The sequence below is a fragment of the Toxorhynchites rutilus genome, chromosome 3, assembly GCF_029784135.1.
Source record: "Toxorhynchites rutilus septentrionalis strain SRP chromosome 3, ASM2978413v1, whole genome shotgun sequence".
Classification (NCBI taxonomy): domain Eukaryota; kingdom Metazoa; phylum Arthropoda; class Insecta; order Diptera; family Culicidae; genus Toxorhynchites; species Toxorhynchites rutilus.
The window spans coordinates 287005793-287024187 of record NC_073746.1 but is presented as its reverse complement, the minus strand read 5'-3'; the positions used below and the strand labels follow the sequence as shown (position 1 = coordinate 287024187).

The following is an 18395-nucleotide window of genomic DNA, read 5'->3' as shown; positions in this document are numbered from 1 at the left end:
ACTTGATTTTGGCATTGAAATTCAGCCCATTTTGTGAATCGTTCTACAATTTTTACTAACATTTCAGTGCCGTGGTTTGAGCGACTCGCTATTTGCACGTTTCTGGCCAGCAATTTATCATCGTGGTCACGGAACCGTATTGCGTACCATGGCGGGCAACATGCGAAGTGGTATTTTTCCACATATTTCACACACGTTGTTACGACCGATAATAGCTCTTAAATTAATTGCCTTTCACAGACGGAATTACTTGGCATTAAAATTACGTTACAATGCAACTGTCTGTTGTGGAGCGTTGTGCGCTCATAAATAAATAAATAAAAATCATTAATCATCGGTTGCTGGGTAATTGATTCGGACCTCCGCTCTGCATTCGAGTTTCCTTGAAATCGAATGAATTTATTAAAACAAATAAAATCCCTGAGGTTCCCATTCGTAGACTGTCAGTATAATTTAGCACCTTCCAGTGAGCGGCTATGATTACTCTGGAGCCCGACCGGCTATCGCTAACCTGGTGGTTTCGGATTCGGAGCAATCTGGAAAGCTTGAACCAATTTTTGATCGCTTTGAAGCTATTTGGTGTAATGATTTTCACCGTGGTCAATCGGGAAAATTTCACCATTCGGGTGACGCTCTCCGATTGGCTATTGCTGGCGGTGTTATCGATCGCCAGGATATGGGGAACACTTACCGGTATTGTGCGGAAGCAATGGCAGCCGTACATTCGTTCCGAGCTGGAATCGGTGACTTATGTGATGGCGTTTCCTATTTTTTGTGTGCCACTGCTCGTAGTACTGATTCCCATCTACGTAATGTTCCACCAGCGAAGGATAGAGGATATGCTTCGGGCTCTGAAGGATGTTGACGATGGGGTGAGTGTATGGATTTGATCGTTGATTTTCGATATCTAAGATTATGTGGTCTCAATAACAACAGTCACGACGAATCGGTTATCTCAGGAACCATCGGTATCATCACTTCACTACCACAATGTATCTGCTGATGTGTTTGGCGTTTCTACTTAGTGTGTTAGTGATAACCATGCTGATACAGGGGATAGAGTACGTATCGGATGCAACTTTTTTTATAACGATGCTGACGATGGCTGGGCTCGGTTACACGTTATACCACACAGCACTGAACGTGATGATTTTGGCAATAATTACTCGACTCATCCTGTTAAATCGTTGCCTCAAAGAAAAGTTACAGTTTGAGGGTGCTTTCAATGGTAGGAAGGCCGAATTGGTGATCCAGCTGGCGAAGCTATTCGATAGTCTTTGTGATGCGACTGATGCTATCAATATTGTGCTGTGTATTCCAGTGAGTATATTGTGTTTTTAACGTAGAATTACTTTTGTTCCAAAATGTGGTGGTGGTGGGGTGAAAAACAGAAATCTAACAAATCGAACATCTAACAAAATGTAAAAGACTCTTAACTCTAATAACATTACCATTTCACGATAGATAGAGGATGTTTGCAGCAATCGACTCGAAATATTTATACGCTCGATTTTCTTTGTCGTTGAACACTTCAATACATTTGTAGTGTGTGTACATTAGAGTGCCAATGGATGAATGGGAAACATTTGAGTCTCGAATTTTCAAAGCGGAATTGATTAAAAATGTTGATTCCCACGAAAAACTACCCTGTGCAAAATATCTTCAGACTTCATTTACTAGTGTCACAGTTTGAGTTTTTTGAAAACCGAAAAATCCCCCCTTGGGTGAAGGAAATCGGGGTTTTCGAAAAAAATTTCTTGATGCCAAATGTCTTCAAATTGCATGAAACGTCGAGATCTACTGTCATCTTGAAAAAACAATTTTTTGTCAAAAATCGACACTTTAGAACTTAGTCGTTTATTTGGAATACAAAGCAAAACGTATGGTTTAGGGTGCCAATGAAAATCGCCATATCGATTTTTCATACGAGACTCCCTGCGAAATGTTGATTTACACGATAAAATACCCTCTGCAAAATATAAACTCATTCGGAATTCATTTACTATTGTCGCATTGTCTCAAAATTTTAGTTTTGAAAATCGAAAAACCACCCAAGGAAATCGGCATTTTCAAAAAAAAATTTTGATCCAAAAAATGGGTGGGTTATATCTATGATATAACCGCAAAGTTGACGTGGGACTAGCTTAGCTTAGCAATCATTTGTTTGTATTGATTAAATTTTTGATTGAATGAAACAATTTTCGGATTCAATAGAATTCAATATATTTACTTTGTGAGTAAAGAGACTGAATAAATGCCATGTAAGGCCAATTTATGCATTGCGGTAGATTATGTCCTTCATTACAAATAAATTTAATAACAGTCCTTTTACGTTTGGTATGATGCTTGGGACAAAATATGTGAACGGAAGAATTATGAAACAATTATTTTATTTTACATTTCCATTTGAAGCTTGCATCTCTCAAGTGTACGTACTTCTCGAACCACGAAGTTGCTTGATTTGATGAACTTCAGGCACTGAGTGCCAGAAATTCAGTGGGCAGAATATATGAAGGCATATCCTTCAATGCAATCTTGAATAACCAAACCAAAGCGTTGTGTTCGTACCCGTTTTTTGTAGTCCGTGTTAGGAAAACACTTTTCGGAGTGCAAAAAAACATACGGGTGCAAAAGTACCCCCGGCTTGCATGAAGCAACAACTTCAGCTTATACTTTTTATTTTTTTTTTTTTTTTTCTGTATTATAGTGACTTTCAACGCTTCTGGCTGGTTCGTCACTTTTACCTTCCATTTTGGAAGAATGTCGGGAGTGAGAATTGAACTCGTGATCTTGAGCGTGAGAAGTATGGATGTTACCTCCACGCCAGATCGGCTCCCAATATACTTTTTATATTATAGAGCCTTTAAACTTGAAAATTCATTCGCCTCTAATGTATGCAAGATTTTCCCAGGTTCCTAAGTTTAGAAGACCATGTTAAGGAAACATATACCAGTCTGCACAAAGGCAAGCGAATTCGAAAGTACTCACAGTTTGAATTTATTTGCAATGCCGATTTTCCCAGACACCTTTGTTTAAAAGCCTGTATTAGGTAAACACATTTCAGTTGGAACAGAAATACCCCAGACTTTCATGTATTTGCAATGCCGATTTCCCCAAGACTGCTTGGTTATGATGGCTGTGTTGGGGAAACCGTAAATCGGGCCAATCAAAACGAGGTAGTTAGTGTGATTAGATAACGCTTAACATTTTACAGTTATTCAATTGTTTATCTAATGAAAAATAACATTTTATTAATTGCGATAGATGCGTAGAAATATTCCCTGTCAATAGATGCAAACATCTTTCCGATCCAGTAATAAATGTTCGAGTTATAAGCATTCGGAATCTTTCATTTTTTCCTGCATGTTCTGTGTTTAGGTTTTCATTTTACCCCCCTAAACTCGGGTTAGACGTAGTCCCACGTCAAAATAAAAGTTATCAAAAATTGTCTTTTCGGCACTTGGTCGTTATTGTCTGAAAAGTCGATTTTTGACGAAATTGTTTTTTGGCATCAATTTTTTTTTTGTTAAAAACACCGATTTCCTTTACTTGGGTGATTTTTCGGTTTTCAAAAGCTAAAATTTTGACCGCTGTGTGACTCTAGTAAATGAAGTTCGTTTGAGCTGATATTTTGTAGAGGGTATTTTATCGTGTAAATCAACATTTCACAGGGAGTTCCGCATGAAAAATCGATATGACGATTTTCATAAGCACCCTAAACCATACGTTTTGCTTCGTATTCCGAAAAACAACTAAGTCCCAAATGTAATATCCTGAAAATCTCGGATGAGCTTCTATAAAATAAAAACGATACATAGTTTCTACGACTTATACCTTTATTTTCCACACACAGACTAAACTTCAACCTCGTTCTCTCTATGAGTGCCACACCACTCTGTCGAAGTGTCACTCTCATTCTCTCAGGATACCACATCCTCCCAGTACACAAAAATATGAAAAATGACTTGAAATTGATTCATTCACTTTTTACAGTCTCAATGATGATCTGTTATTTCTACAGCATCAAAGTAGCGTTGTGGACGGCTTATTTGTCTTGGATTCTGATGCTTACGCAATCCACTCTTTCCGACCGGCTCTTCAAGCTCGCTCTGAAGTTTGTCTGTGGCTTCCTCGCTTGATGTTTCCCCAGGCTTCGTTGGATACGTTTGAGGACGTGAATCTGTGGAGAGGTAATAATTTATAACAAAGGGTAAAAAGAATAAAAGATATGAATGATAGTTACTTAATTTTGTTGGTGTGTTTATTCTATTTTCCTTCTGAGAAGAGAATTCGTTAACATTTCCCTCAGCTTCTTCCACCTTTCGTTGAACAATTTTTTTGAGCAATTTTACATTACGATCGTATATCCTATTCGTTGACATATCCATTATCGTAGCTCGCCTTGCTCCAGTGATTTGGACGACCTTGTGTAGTATTTTATTATATGTGGAATCAGCCTTATCTCGCTTCTTTTGGTTAACCAACACCATATCTCCAGCCTTGATCAGCGACTCCTGGGCATGACGGCTAGTATCCGCTCGCAGGTTTCGATTGAACTTAGCAATCTGATCTCGGTCCCTTAGCTCTCCATCAGCCTTGTGGTTGCTATCCGTTCGCAAATCTGGTAAAAAACATCTGACAGCTCTGCCAAACATCAATTCTGCTGGAGGAATCTTCGTTACGTGATGCGGCCATGAATTGTAAGCTGCAACCTAATCAGCTAAAGCTTCTCTCCAATTTAGCTGCCCAAGTTTCGCGATAGCAGTTATTTTATTTATTCCCTGCATAATCCTTTCGACCATTCCATTCTCTGTGGGATTCAACGGCGTACTACGGATTAACTTAATACCTCATACTTCCTTCAGCCACTTCTCAAGTTCGACACTGTTGAAAGGTGGCCCATTATCTGCTTTCAATGTTTTCGGAACGTAATAAGTATTAAAAACTCTCATAAGCGCTTTCAACATCAGTTTTTCCTATTGGAATTGCCACTAAAAACCGAGAGTAGTTGTCTGTTAGAACAAGTGCTTTCCATTTGTTTATCTCTGATGTTGTTGAGAAATCCATCGAAACATAATCCCAAGGATTTTTGGGAAGCTATGTCATTGTGATAGGGAGCGGTGTACTGTGCAATGTAACAAATTGACATTCTGGACAGCTTCTTACAAACTCTTCGACCTCCCGGTCCATACCAGTCCACCACAAACCCTGGCACAAGAAATTTTTCATTGTGGACATTCCAGGGTGGCTCCGATGAGCTAAACGTAATGCTCTACCACGCAACGCCTGCCGGTAAGACCATTTTTTCATCCTTCATTAGTATATCTCCTTGCGTATATAGACTTCTTTGAAATGTTTGATAACTTGCGATCTCAGCTGGCCACATCTCGTTTTTGCCAAGCCATGCGATAACAGTTTGAAGTTCGACGTCTTTCAAAGACTCTTCCCTCACTTGAGCGTTAGTCAAAGCCAATAGTTCATCACTGATTGTAACAGGATTAGCGGTAACTGAGCATAATTCGTGGGATTCCTTTTCTACTCCAAACTGTGAATCGTTGCGTATGACACCCATCCTGGAAGCAGCATCAGCAATGTTGTCACAGCCCGATACGTGTTCAAAATTGTAACAATAATGGTCCATTCGAAGAAGCCAGCCCTCAGCTTTCGACATAATCCTTTTTCCTACATCCTTCCGATCCCTATTCTTTGTCATGAACATCAAAGCTTCACTATCTGAACGCAATACAAAACGTCTGCCGAGAAGATAATAAGCAAACCGTTCCATAGACCAAACGATTGCAAGGGCTTCACGATGCAACTGTGGATATCTACGCTCAGCATTCGTCAGACTTTTAGGTGCACAAGCAATGATTCGATCTCCTGTCGTGCCTTTAACCGCTCGTCCTAAGACGGCACCTAAACCCCAAGGCGACGCGTCTGTATATAGGATGGTCGTGTCTTTTTCATCGAAATAACCTCGCTTAATTAAATAATTCTCAGCTGCACTTTTAAGATCATCATAAGCTTTTTGATGTTCTTCATTTGGAAGGAACACTTCGACTTCGATGCAAGAAGGTCGCGTAATGGCTTTGTCTTATGCGAGAAATTCTTAATGAACGGGCTTATGAACGTCAACATTCCTAAGAAACTGCGAACTTCCGATATGTCTTTTGGATTTTGAAAAAGTTTTATATCTGAAATTTTACTTTTCATCGGTACGATACCTGATCCATCGATGGTGAATCCAAGAAAATCGACAGAGGAACGATTATACACGGACTTCTGCACGTTAATTGTCAAATTATTGGCTCCCAGCACTCTCTTGACATCTGCTACATAACTTTCTAATTCCTCCAGTGTTCGTCCGTAAATCAACACATCATCGAGATAGACAACGATATTTTTGCATTTGATCAAAAGCTTCTCAATTACCCGTTGAAATAGTTCGGGAGCGCACGACAAACCGAAAGGTAATCTTTTAAGTCTCATAAGGCCGTTTGCTGTCATGAACGTCGTCAGATGTCGCACATCTTCGTGAAGTTCAACATGGAAGTATGCATCTTTTAAATCAAGTTTAGTAAAGAATAATGTTCCTCCACCGTTAGGACTACCACTCCAAATCTTTTCTAATGATGGCATAGGATACGGCTCTCGAATTATTGATTTGTTAACTTCGCGATAATCCACAACGATACGAAAGTCATTAGTTCCTTTCGGCACTAATGCCAGAGGTGATACATAGGTGATAACATCGTGCTCTTTGTCACCTCTTTCTATAATTACTTTGATTTCCATGACCCGCAATCTTTCATTTGTGGCACTTTCAAAAGCTTTCGGGATATTGTATTGTATACTTTGTTTCGGTGTTATGGAATCGTCTATCTTAAATCGAACACCCTCGATCGGCATTTTAGGAAAATCCTCGTTAGTCTTCAACGGTGAATCGCGGGGCGCTGTTACGGTCGTATCAGCTTCTGTCCAATTAACAAAACTGTCATTCACCTGCTCAAATCCAATACGAATCAAATTCAAACGAAACGCTGTCTCATATCCAAGAAGCGACAAATTCGCCCCTTTCACAACGAAGAATTTTGCTAATTGCGCTGATTGACTATGACCAGTAACTCTGGTATAAGCCCTGAAGGAGCATTCGACATCGAGCGGACTACGATTAGCATAGCTCTTAAGCATGTCTTCAGGATGAATTACTACGTCCTGAATTACAGTCCGACAGTTACGTTTAATCGCAACTCGTGATTGTGTTGACAGTAGCTCCTAAGTCTACCAAAAACTTGAAACATTCTGTTCCAATGGTACAGTGAACAAACCTTTGATCTGTCGGTGATTCTGAAAGCTTTGCATGTCTGGTAATCAACTGTGAAATAAAAAATAATATTGGCCAGAAAAAAAAGAAGAAAAGATGTTGATATAGAAAATTCGATTCATATGGAGTTTATTTATCGACTTTTGATATAAAATAGCATTCGAGCAATGAAACAAGTTAGTCGTTACCAAAGGTTAGTCGCTATCTACCTGGTTGATCAATCCAGCCTCCCTTTTCAACTCCTTGTCACGTTCCGGGTTCATTCGCTTTCTCGAATTCACGAAACTGGAATTGTTTTTCGGCGACCGACAAAGCTGAGCAAAATGCCCCACCTTATCGCAGTTATAACACTTCATACGATAAGCTTTTCATTCCCGAGGGGCATGAGATCGTCCACATCTGTTGCAATTGTTGCTTGATGGCTGATTTCTAGAGCCCCAGGCACGGTTTAGCGATTTTGAGTGATAAGGCTCGTACCGTACCTTCGATGGATCGCGATAACGATCAACATGAGTATTGCGGAACCCGAGTTTCCGATCATGTAATGCATTAATCGACTTCATATTTGTGGCCGAAGATGTGTCCTCTGTACTACTAGAATTCTGGCCGTCTTCTTTTTTCGCCTCATCAGCTTCCGATCGTATATAATCTAGGTGCTTACCATGGTTGATGATACGATCTAAATTATTTCCCAAGAAATCGGACATCTCAAACAGCTTTTCTCCAATTCCTGGTACAGATCGTCGCAATAAAGCCTGAACGAACTCTTCTTCTCGTTGTTCAAATTCGCAGAATTTAGCTTGTTTCTCCAAACGTAACACCCAATCTGAAAACGATTCCGTGTTTCTCATTTTTATATCTCGGAACTTCATGCGTTCTTTTGTTGCATCACAGGTCTGGTTAAAGTAACGGTTCAGCGCCGCGATGGTTTCCTGGTAAATATCTACAGCAGAATCTGACAACGAATTTTGTTGCATCTCGATGATACTCAACAGGTAATCTCCAGCAAAGATTTTTAATCCAGTGAGCTTTGTTGCTGCATCAACAGACGATTTGCAAGACACTATACGCTCAAATTGGTCCCGATATCGGACCCATTCGGCCTTTCTTTTATTAGTTGGCAACGATCCATCGAAACTTTGCAGCGGCCATGAACCTGCAAGCCATTCTGATCTGACGCCCCCGCGTTCTAAATTCTGCCCTGATTTAACTTTAGTATTCCTCGGTGGTCTTACAGCGGCGTCAATTTCATCACCAGAATCATCACTAACCAAAACGTCGGACTCGTACCAGGTTCCACTCATTTTGAAACCTATTTTTGAGATGAAATATTCGAAAATAAATGCACAAAGTGTAATAAAATTAGTAGTTCTTTTCTCACTTTATTTTCCTTAAAAATGCTTTTCGTCTAAAATCAAAACTGCCAAAACCGGTGAAGACACATACGAATGAAAACAAAAATGAACTCTCTTGGACGTCTTTTCTCTCGCTTCATCTATGACATTTCTCCGTTGCAATAATGTATGTATTCGACCATTGCAGTAGTGATGCCAGTATTCCGATGATAAATGTTATGCCTTAATTCACAGTAGTTTTATTTTACTTAGAACAAATTTGATCTATTGCAGTACTTATTCATGTATTGGCTTCGTTTAGCCCTCGTCTTGCTTCAGAGCAAGTTACAAACTTTAATATCACACTTGGCTATGAGCTAAACTCAGCGCAAGTTTCGCACTTTGCTATTTCGCTTGGCTATGAGCTGAACTCAGCGCAAGTAACTTATGTTTATATCTCACTTGGCTATGAGCTGAACTCAGCGCAAGTTACTCATGTTTATATCATACTTGGCTATGAGCTGGACTCAGCGCAAGTTATTCGTCTCCACTTGGCTATGAGCTTAACTCAGCGCAAGATTCTTCTTCGGATACTCAACTTGGCTATGAGCTTAACTCAGCGCAAGAGGATGACCATTTTATTTTGTACTCTTCGCTCGGAGCATATCTCAGCGCATACATTATTTGGTTTATCGAAATAAACTGTTCCACTGGCAACACTTCCCAGCTTAGTGAACTCCCCATTTATTTTTCTTCTATTTATTCTACTTACCAAATTTACATAGATCTTCCGTCTTCCGTTACTTTTGTATACAAAAACTAACATTTATTTTTCTGATTTATAGAACAATATCGCACACCCCAACAGATTCGATCATGTTGGCAGGATCGCCAATGTAATATCCTGAAAATCTCGGACGAGCTTCTATAAAATAAAAACGACCCATAGTTTCTACGACTTATGCCTTTATTTTCCACACACAGTCTAAACTTCAACCTCGTTCTCTCTATGAGTGCCACACCACTCTGTCGAGGTGTCACTCTCATTCTCTCAGGATACCACACCAAAGTGTCGATTTTTGACAAAAAAATTTTTTCGAGATGACAGTATATCTCGACGTTTCATGCAATTTGAAGACATTTGGCGTTAAAAAAAAATTCGAAAACCTCAATTTCCTTTACTCTCCCCTAGGGTGTTTTTTCGGTTTTCAAAAAAACTTAAACTTTGACCGCTGTGCGACACTAGTGAATGAAGTCCGATTGAAGTAATATTTTGCACAGGGTAGTTTTTCGTGGGAATTAACGTTTTTAATTAAGCTCACTTGGAAAATTCGAGATGGCCATTTTCATTGGCACTCTAGTGTACATGATGCAAAGTAAAGCAACGAGTGCGTAATGTAACGACTCGAAAATCGACGCGGTGGTTACAATGAACAAAATTGCACTGCTGTTTTGCAATATCTTCCACTCTTTCCTCTTTCCAAATGAATTGACGAGCATCGAGAGCGAAAATGACTGATGAACTATTCTAGTCAATGATTAGTCTAATTGTCGTGACTAATGAATACGAATTTGCCTCTTCATTCAACTGACTTCAATCCACACTTCTACTTCTCCCTGATACGAAACTCTTTATCCGCGTACAGGATCTTTTTTTACGTCCATATAAAGTGGAACGAAAACTTGATTTCTGATGCAAAACAGAAGTTACCATTAATGGACGGTTTATTGTCTACCCACCGTGAACTCAAACCAACGAACTTGGACAGTTATCAGGTATGCTATAAAAGCACTTGCGTTAGTATTAGTAAATAGCGTGCAGTTTGGAGGGATTTCTAAACAAAAATTTCGTTTACTTTGTCACCGAGTTCAATTTTTTTGTAAAAAAAACATACAGAAAAACGGGTTTATATCAACAAAATTCACAAATTTGTCAGTGGTTATGAACACCACACTGCACGCTATTTTATAAGTGTGAGTAATTTTCGTGTACTATACACAAAAATCTAGCTCACCTGTAGTATATGTCAAACTACGTTGAACTCAAACATCGATACATGCATACGTTGTACATGAGAAAGAGAGAGAGAGAGAGAGAGAGAGAGAGAGAGAGAGAGAGAAACGAATTCAGTTTGGAAGGAGTCACTTCAAAATGCAATGAAGTTCATTTGACGGGGAAAAATTAAATGAGATAGTTGAGTCGTAGAGAGAGATAGCGACTAAATGCCCGACTGACTGTTGAGTCATGTTGACCGAGAAACTGTGGAAAGAAGCCAAAAGTCATTTCCAATTGAATACGAAGGGGAATTGCTTCTTAGTCCCCTGACTATCCTCAGTTGAATATTACTATGCCGAGCCCTGGACGGTACGAGTAGGTGAACACACAAATCCATCCTACAAATGTATGGGAAACTGGGAACGCTTCCTATTTTCATTAATATGAACCGATTACGAATTAGAGAAACGTTACTTATAACATTTTAAACAAATCCTAGAGAGTTTCCGAATCGATTGGTATGTAAATCATCGGAATTCCTACATAGCAAAAATAGTTATTGACGTTAACCTCATTCCATAAAAACGTGATCTGTTTTTTATTTGGCACCCCCACATAAAGACATAGCCCTCCATCAAAATGTTTGCAACTTAGATTCCACCCTTGCCCCTTTGTCTTTCGTAAGACTGAAGTGAATTTCAAGAGCTCCATACGACCATACGGCAGTCTTGACCATAGACTTGGTTTGGTCATCTAATGCTTTGTGTGTTGATGTTTTGGAAGGAGATGAAAATCTTTTAATGACATCCCAGTTGTCGTGTTGATTGGGGAACGTGAGATTTTTACTCACTAAACCACTCCACTCTACTGTACTCCCTGATGGGGCCCTACGTTCGAGTGCCTAAGGTGCATACGGTACAGAGAAGTCCGGTTTTAGAATGCTTCAAGTAGACTAGACTCTATAGCGTTGGCACAACTGCTTTCCCATTCCTCAGCCAAGGCGTTGAAGCTTCCTCCGATGATGATTGGTTTTTGTCCGATATGTTTATCTATGAGTACATCCAGCATCTGGCGGAACTGCAACAAAAACTGCAGTAACTGACCATCAAGGGAGTGTATAGCAACTGCACATGAAGAACCTATTCATTTTTGCGATCGTTAAACTTTCCTGTGAGCTTACTACCTTTTGTTTTTGACGTAGGACTCTACGAAATTGAAAATGAGGCATGTAACGATTCATGGAGAGACATTCTAAAGGAAAATATGAAGCATAGTGTCAACGAAATGGGATGCAATCAAGGATTCAATTTTTACCAAGACAGTAACCCAGAGCACAAGACGTATAACGTTCGCACATGGTTACATTACAATTGCTCGAATATTATTTATATTCCTCCACAATCTTCCGACATCAATCCCAGTAAAAAAAACTAAGAAAGTTATTTGTGTAGAAAATTTAGAAACCATCAAATTTCTAAAAATGACTATTTTAAAAACCATTTGATGAGAAAATTGATAAATATTCCTTCCGAATACACCAAAACCCTCGTAGATAACGGCGAAAGACAGCTAAAGATAGTTGCAATGAACGAGGAATAACATACTAATGATGGAATTCTGAAATTGGTCAACGCCTTCGAAATCGAGTTGAGATTTCAACCAGCGTACGAATATGAGTTTGAGTCGATTTTCATAGATTAGCACATACATACGCCATTCTTAGAGAAATAAAACCCATTGTTCTGAACGGATAGCAAACCTTTTAGTTCTCATATGACACTATGACCTTATCTAAAAAGAATGTTCCGAAAGCTTGTTTTCGACTTTCAAAAGAAGTGAAAAGAGATCTGCATGGTGGAGTACGATTACGAGTTTGAGCCATTGTATATAAAAAACGGATCGCCGAATGTGTTGGTGCGCGCGAAACTCGAGGAAGCAATCGTCCGATTTGAGATGTCTTCATTTTATTATATTTTCTGTATCAAACATGTATTCCATGTAACGTAGAACCATGTTATTTGCAAGTGATTGAAAAATGTTGAACGAGAATTGTGTTTAAAAATAATTTGATATTATAATGACGAGTTTTGGTAGAAGTATTACGAAACTTACAGTAAAAGGAAATTTTAAACGGTCAATTTGAAAATTAGTCAATGAACAGTTCGGCGATTCGACGCATGAAGGTATAGATAACAAAAAATCCATTTTGGGGGGGACAAAGTTTGCCGGGTCAGCTAGTACAAAATAAAATTTAACATTCTTCCAGCTCATCCTCATCGCTGCGGCAATCTTTATCGTGCTTTTGATAACATTCTACTGCTGCATACGTGTAATCTTGAACCAGGTCAATTACAACGAGTTGATAAATTCATTGATGTATCTCTGCTGGACTTCGTATATGAATTTTTTTGCTCTTCAAACGATTGCCTTCGCTGCTGCCGTCAAACATCTGAGCTCTAAGTTCGCTGCAGGGATCCATCGATGCATTAACATGTCTCACAACCAATCCATCATCGATGAGCTTCAGCAGGTATCGGAGCAAATCGTTAGTCGAAGTCCTCATATCACATTCTTTCTTTTTGAACTTGATCCGTCGATAGTTGTTCGGGTAAATCACCAACCGGTCGATGTTCAACCGATACTAAATAGTCAAATTTCAGGCCACCAACGAGCTTGCAACCTACCTGGTAATATTGATTCAGTTCGAAGAATTATAAGGAAAACAGCCGCAGCCCATGAAGCTAAATCACCTCTCCTCACGCACAAAATTTGACTGATTGCAACTCGATATACACAGAAAAACGAGCGTCCCACTTCTGCAGCAGTTGTTACCATCCTCCTAACCAGAAACCATCATGAAGTGGTGTCCGGAGGACAATTTCTTTGAGTCGTGGCGGTTCGTCTACTGGATCACAAAAGTTTTCGCCATCACAACCTACACCGTCAACTTTGAAGACCAAACTGCGGAGCAAACTTCTACCGATCAGCTGGTGATGATCGCAAGCTTGCTGGTTTGCCTACTGTCGATGTACAATTCATACGAGAGTTACAAAATTTGGATGAACTGGATGACTACATCGTACATCTCGAATATCGGACTATTTGCGACGCAAGGTTTTTTGCAATTGTCGCAGCTGATATCGCTGATTTTGAACTACATTAATGCCATGAAAGTTTTCAAGATTGCCACCATCATGAACAAAGTGGACAAGAAGGTAGGATCAATCAGGAACAGTGATTCGTTGTAATTAATTTGTATTTGGTGAAAAATTTCCCAGTTTTTCGTCCTATTTGGCTACCGAATGACATACCATAGAAGACATTTGTACGGGGCACTACTGGCAGTGTCTGGTTATATTAATTGGATCATCTATATGATCGTTATGACGCATTACTTCAATCCCCTGAACAGTGGTTTGACCCTAATTGAGCTATTAAGAATAGGACTGTCCTCCTTCTGGGTGGTGCTGTGTTTCCAGACAAATGGGATTTACATCGTACTCATACTGCTCACACTTCGGACACACTTTGCGCAGCTGAATAAACAAATTAGGTGAGTAAGAGCATTTTTCATTAATTACACCGATCAATCAGCACGGGACATCAATCAAGTTGTTCTGCTGCGTGACGCTTTGTGACCTCCATCACTCGGCATCATGCGTTGGTTTGACGTTGACGACATTTACGGTTCCGTGGGACCGATTTACCTCGCGATGAGGATTTTCCTCGTTCGCTTCGAAACGATAGATACCGAGACCGGTTCAATCTATTGGACTCTATACGATCAGGCCCGATTCATGGGAGCGTTGATTGTGGATTCGATCCTGACTCAGCACGGTATTCGAAGCTCGGTTGGTTTCCTCGATGTAACCAATTCCGTGCTGGTGAATGCCGGTTGGTATGGTGCGATTGTGATGAATTTTGTTTTCACAATGTCAGTTCCTACGTGGTGCAACATCAACGCCCGCCGTATATCCGAGTTGTACGAACACATGGCCGAATTCGATAGGGAACTGAAAGTTCTAGGCATTGAAACTGACCATCAGCGACAGTATTTCATAAGTGCTATTATTTTAACACTTTCACTCAGCATAGGAATCGCTTTACTGGCATTAACTTCGTTTGCTTACTTCGATGGAAACTTCTTGCACGTGATCTCACTATTTCCAAATTACTGGACCATTGTGCCCTTCGTACGATCTTCGATAGTGATTGGGTTTTTCGTTTGTAATTCTATCTCCACCCTCGTATTTCTGAAGCGTCGATTTGGAAGTTTGAATCAAGCTATTGTGTAAACCTCGGGTGTAATTCCATGGGAAATCTGCCCTAATTCTTGTTCTTTGACAGAAAACACTTCAACACCACTCCACACGGAAAACTACGGTACACGATGGATTCGGATCAGGCGAGCAAATTGATTATGAAATTTGCAACTTTGCATGATCAGCTCAGTGACGCCATTGGCCTGTTCAACCAGTGTTTCTCGACGCAGGCCATGTTTGGACTGACGTTGGCTTTTGGTTTTACCGTGTTTTCAATCTTCGGGGTGATCCATACGCATGCGACCGACACAGATGAAAATTCTCGTCAATTGTCCCGGTTCAACATGATCTACGATGGATTCTATGTGCTTTTCATCGTACAATTGGTGGTGTTCTCCAGCCTGGTAAATACGGAGGTGTGGTTTGTTTGGATTGTGAAATCAATATTTTGTACAAAAGACAAAATTTCAGTGTAAGAGGACAGCAACAGTTATTCACAAGGTCATCTGCTATGGATCACACGATAAGCAAACTTTAAAAGAGCTACGCATATTTTCCCAGCAGCTGTGGCATCATACTCCAAAAATTTCTTGTGGTTTATTCGCCTTTGAATGGGAGCTCTTTTACACGGTGAAGTAGTGAATCGGGCGAGATATAGTATTTGTGTCTAAACGAGGTTTTATCTTCTTACAGATGGCAGGATCTCTTACGACGTATCTGATCATATTGATGCAGTTTGATTTGGTAAACTTTGACTACGCAGTACTGGTGGCCGGTGGTGATTGAAAGTGATCGAAATTTTGTTTCGAAATGTAATAATTTAATGTTATATTGTAATTTGGAGCGCCATAGAACATTAAAAATATGTTAAGAGAATAATAAGAAATGTTTCAAAAATATTAATCAAAATCTTAGCAAAAAAATCACTACAGTTTTGACTACGTTTCTCATTTCTGGAACGTTTGCATTCAAAAATGGACATTTTTTCAGATGGTGATAAAAAACTAAGACAGGTAATTGAGTTTGATAAATTTCCTATGGAAGGTAATTATACAGGGTTTTCCATTTCGGGCTTCCGAAAGTATACAGCCCTGACATAGCTGTCAACCAAAGCGTCATATCGTTAGTTGAATGTCTGCCATTTTACAATGTTATATTGTAAAACCGGCAAATGTTTTTCGAGCATTACGGACGGATTTTGGTCGTCATGGACGGCCTAGTGAACGAACAACAGCAGCAAAATGCTGAATTTTCGCATCAAATTTTCTTCAACGACGAGGCACATTTCGAGCTCGGTGGCTATGTGAACACCCAAAATTTCCGTATATGTTGCTCAGAAAATCCACACGTGATTGTTGAGAGGCCATTGCATCCGCCAAAAGTCACTGTTTGGTGCGCATTATGGTCTGGTGGAGTCATCGGGCCGTATTTCTTTGAAAATGAGGACGACGAGATGGTAACTGTAAATGGTGAGCGCTATGGCCGCATGATAACCGATTTTTTTGCCACAAATTGAAGATATGGATACGGATGACATGTGGTTTCATCAGGACGGCGCCACGTGCCACACAACACGACCGAACATGGCCATATTCCGAACGAAATTTGAGGGACGCATAATTTCGCGTTTTGGTGATGCCAATTGGCCGTCCAGATCATGCGATTTGAACCCACTAGACTTTTTTTGTGGGGTTATGCGAAAGACCGTGTCTATGCCAACTCTTGAACATTTGAAAGACAACATTCGTGAAGTTGTGACCGAGATACCGCCCCATATGTGCCGAATAGTAATCGAAAATTACCTGTTCCGGATCAAGGTGCGCGAGGAAGCCCTAGGTGGACATTTGAATGATGTTGTATTTCACACATAATGGCATAAACCAAACTTTAATTTCAAATAAAAGTTTCATCGAAATTCGAATTCTAAGTGTGTTTTATTTCAATTTACTTTCGGAATTTAAAGTTGGAAAACCCTGTATTAGCTTACTTGCAAAAAAAATTCTACCCCCTTGCGAACGGCTTTCCGGCAGTCAACCGGAACATTCGCCGTGGCGGACGAAAACATGCGTGTAGGCATGTTTTTGAGTTCTTCGTTTTGTTTATCAATATTTTCTTAGTATTCGCGACAAAATTGTTGGGGTAGATCTTACGCTTCGGGTTTGCCCAGAAATTCTCGATGGGATGCTGCTGTAGGACGTTGGGCTGGTTCGCCGACTTGGGTACCACATCGATATTCAGCTGCTCCATTTACTCTAACGATCGCTTCTAAAAATAATATATAATTATTTAAATTATAAAATATTATAATAGCATATTTTTCGTTGAAAGGAAAAAAAGAAGTAACATCGAAATTTTTTTTATATTCATAATGTTAAATGGGATAGATTTATGCGTTATTTCATGTCCATGGTATATGTATGAAATAATCTCTGCATGAAATAATCTCACCTAGAGTAGTAATTAGAATTTTCTCGCACGTACAAAAATCTAGTAAGGAACACATAACGCATATAGTGATTTGGTTTTGGTTGGGGTGTCATATTTTTCCAGAGTCAAAGCCACAAAAGGAACCCCCTGAAGAGCGATATGTGATAAGGTGTATCAGCTTTAGAAAACAAAACATTATAAGTCGTTATCCAGTGGTGGCTCATTTTGCCCCAAACAAGTAATTTGGAATGATAATTAATCGCTCAAATCAAACAAAATATCTATTTACCTCTCATATAACATGTGAACAGTTGTCCAAACTGTTGATTTGTCGAAGATACCAGGTCGAATAATCAAAATCTCACAGGAAATTTCTTATATACAATGCGCACAAAATTGCATCCGAATAGCTACCGTTGTATTCATTGTATCGAATCATACTATAGCTTGTTGGAAAGGTATTTTTGCGTGCTATAATATAGTCCTTGACAGTGTTTTGTTTGGTTAAGTCGTTCGTGAGTTATAGTGTCGCAAATATGGAGCAAAATAAAGAGAAATTCCGACATATTTTACAGTACTACTATAACAAAGGCAAAAATGCATCTCAAGCTGCCAATAAAATTTGTGCAGTAGCAGCCGTAGCATCGGCCAAGAGCTGGGGATAAGTCATCAAACCGTTATTAACCATTTGAAGAAGCTTGGATTCACAAAGAAGCTCGATGTATGGGTGCCACACACGTTGACGCAAAAAAACATCTTTGACCGTATCAACGCATGTGAATCGCTGCTGAATCGCAACAAAATCGACCCGTTTCTGAAGCGGATGGTGACTGGCGATGAAAAGTGGGTCACTTACGACAACATGAAGCGCAAACGGTCGTGGTCGAAGCCCGCTGAAGCGGCTCAGACGGTGGCCAAGCCCTCATTAACGACCAGGAAGGTTCTGCTGTGTGGTGTGTGGTGGGATTGTCAAGGAATAATCTATTATGAGCTGCTTCCCTATGGCCAAACGCTCAATTCGGACCTGTACTGCCAACAACTGGACCGCTTGA

General features: G+C 39.8%; 3 protein-coding genes across 5 annotated transcripts; all 3 read left to right on the top strand.

Annotated features, from left to right (window-relative positions):
• Positions 1 to 448: 448 nt before the first annotated feature.
• LOC129778929 (uncharacterized) lies at positions 449 to 13511 on the top strand. 3 transcript variants are annotated; one of them, XM_055786105.1, is made up of 4 exons: positions 449 to 872; positions 937 to 1320; positions 12921 to 13262; positions 13315 to 13511. In XM_055786105.1, the coding sequence occupies exons 1-4, from the start codon at positions 477 to 479 to the stop codon at positions 13369 to 13371; spliced, it is 1179 nt and encodes a 392-aa protein (XP_055642080.1). In that variant the 5' UTR covers positions 449 to 476; the 3' UTR covers positions 13372 to 13511. The 3 variants fall into 3 exon arrangements, with proteins under 3 accessions (XP_055642080.1, XP_055642082.1, XP_055642081.1); XM_055786107.1 differs by lacking the exon at positions 12921 to 13262; XM_055786106.1 differs by lacking the exons at positions 12921 to 13262; positions 13315 to 13511 and adding an exon at positions 4022 to 4963.
• On the top strand, positions 13377 to 16612 carry LOC129778928 (putative gustatory receptor 28b). The gene is made up of 5 exons (XM_055786104.1): positions 13377 to 13869; positions 13933 to 14207; positions 15002 to 15332; positions 15388 to 15546; positions 15610 to 16612. Exons 1-5 carry the CDS (start codon positions 13510 to 13512, stop codon positions 15700 to 15702), a joined length of 1218 nt encoding a protein of 405 aa, XP_055642079.1. The 5' UTR covers positions 13377 to 13509; the 3' UTR covers positions 15703 to 16612.
• LOC129778930 (uncharacterized) lies at positions 14222 to 14994 on the top strand. The gene has a single exon (XM_055786108.1). It carries the CDS (start codon positions 14311 to 14313, stop codon positions 14947 to 14949), a length of 639 nt encoding a protein of 212 aa, XP_055642083.1. The 5' UTR covers positions 14222 to 14310; the 3' UTR covers positions 14950 to 14994.
• Positions 16613 to 18395: the final 1783 nt, after the last annotated feature.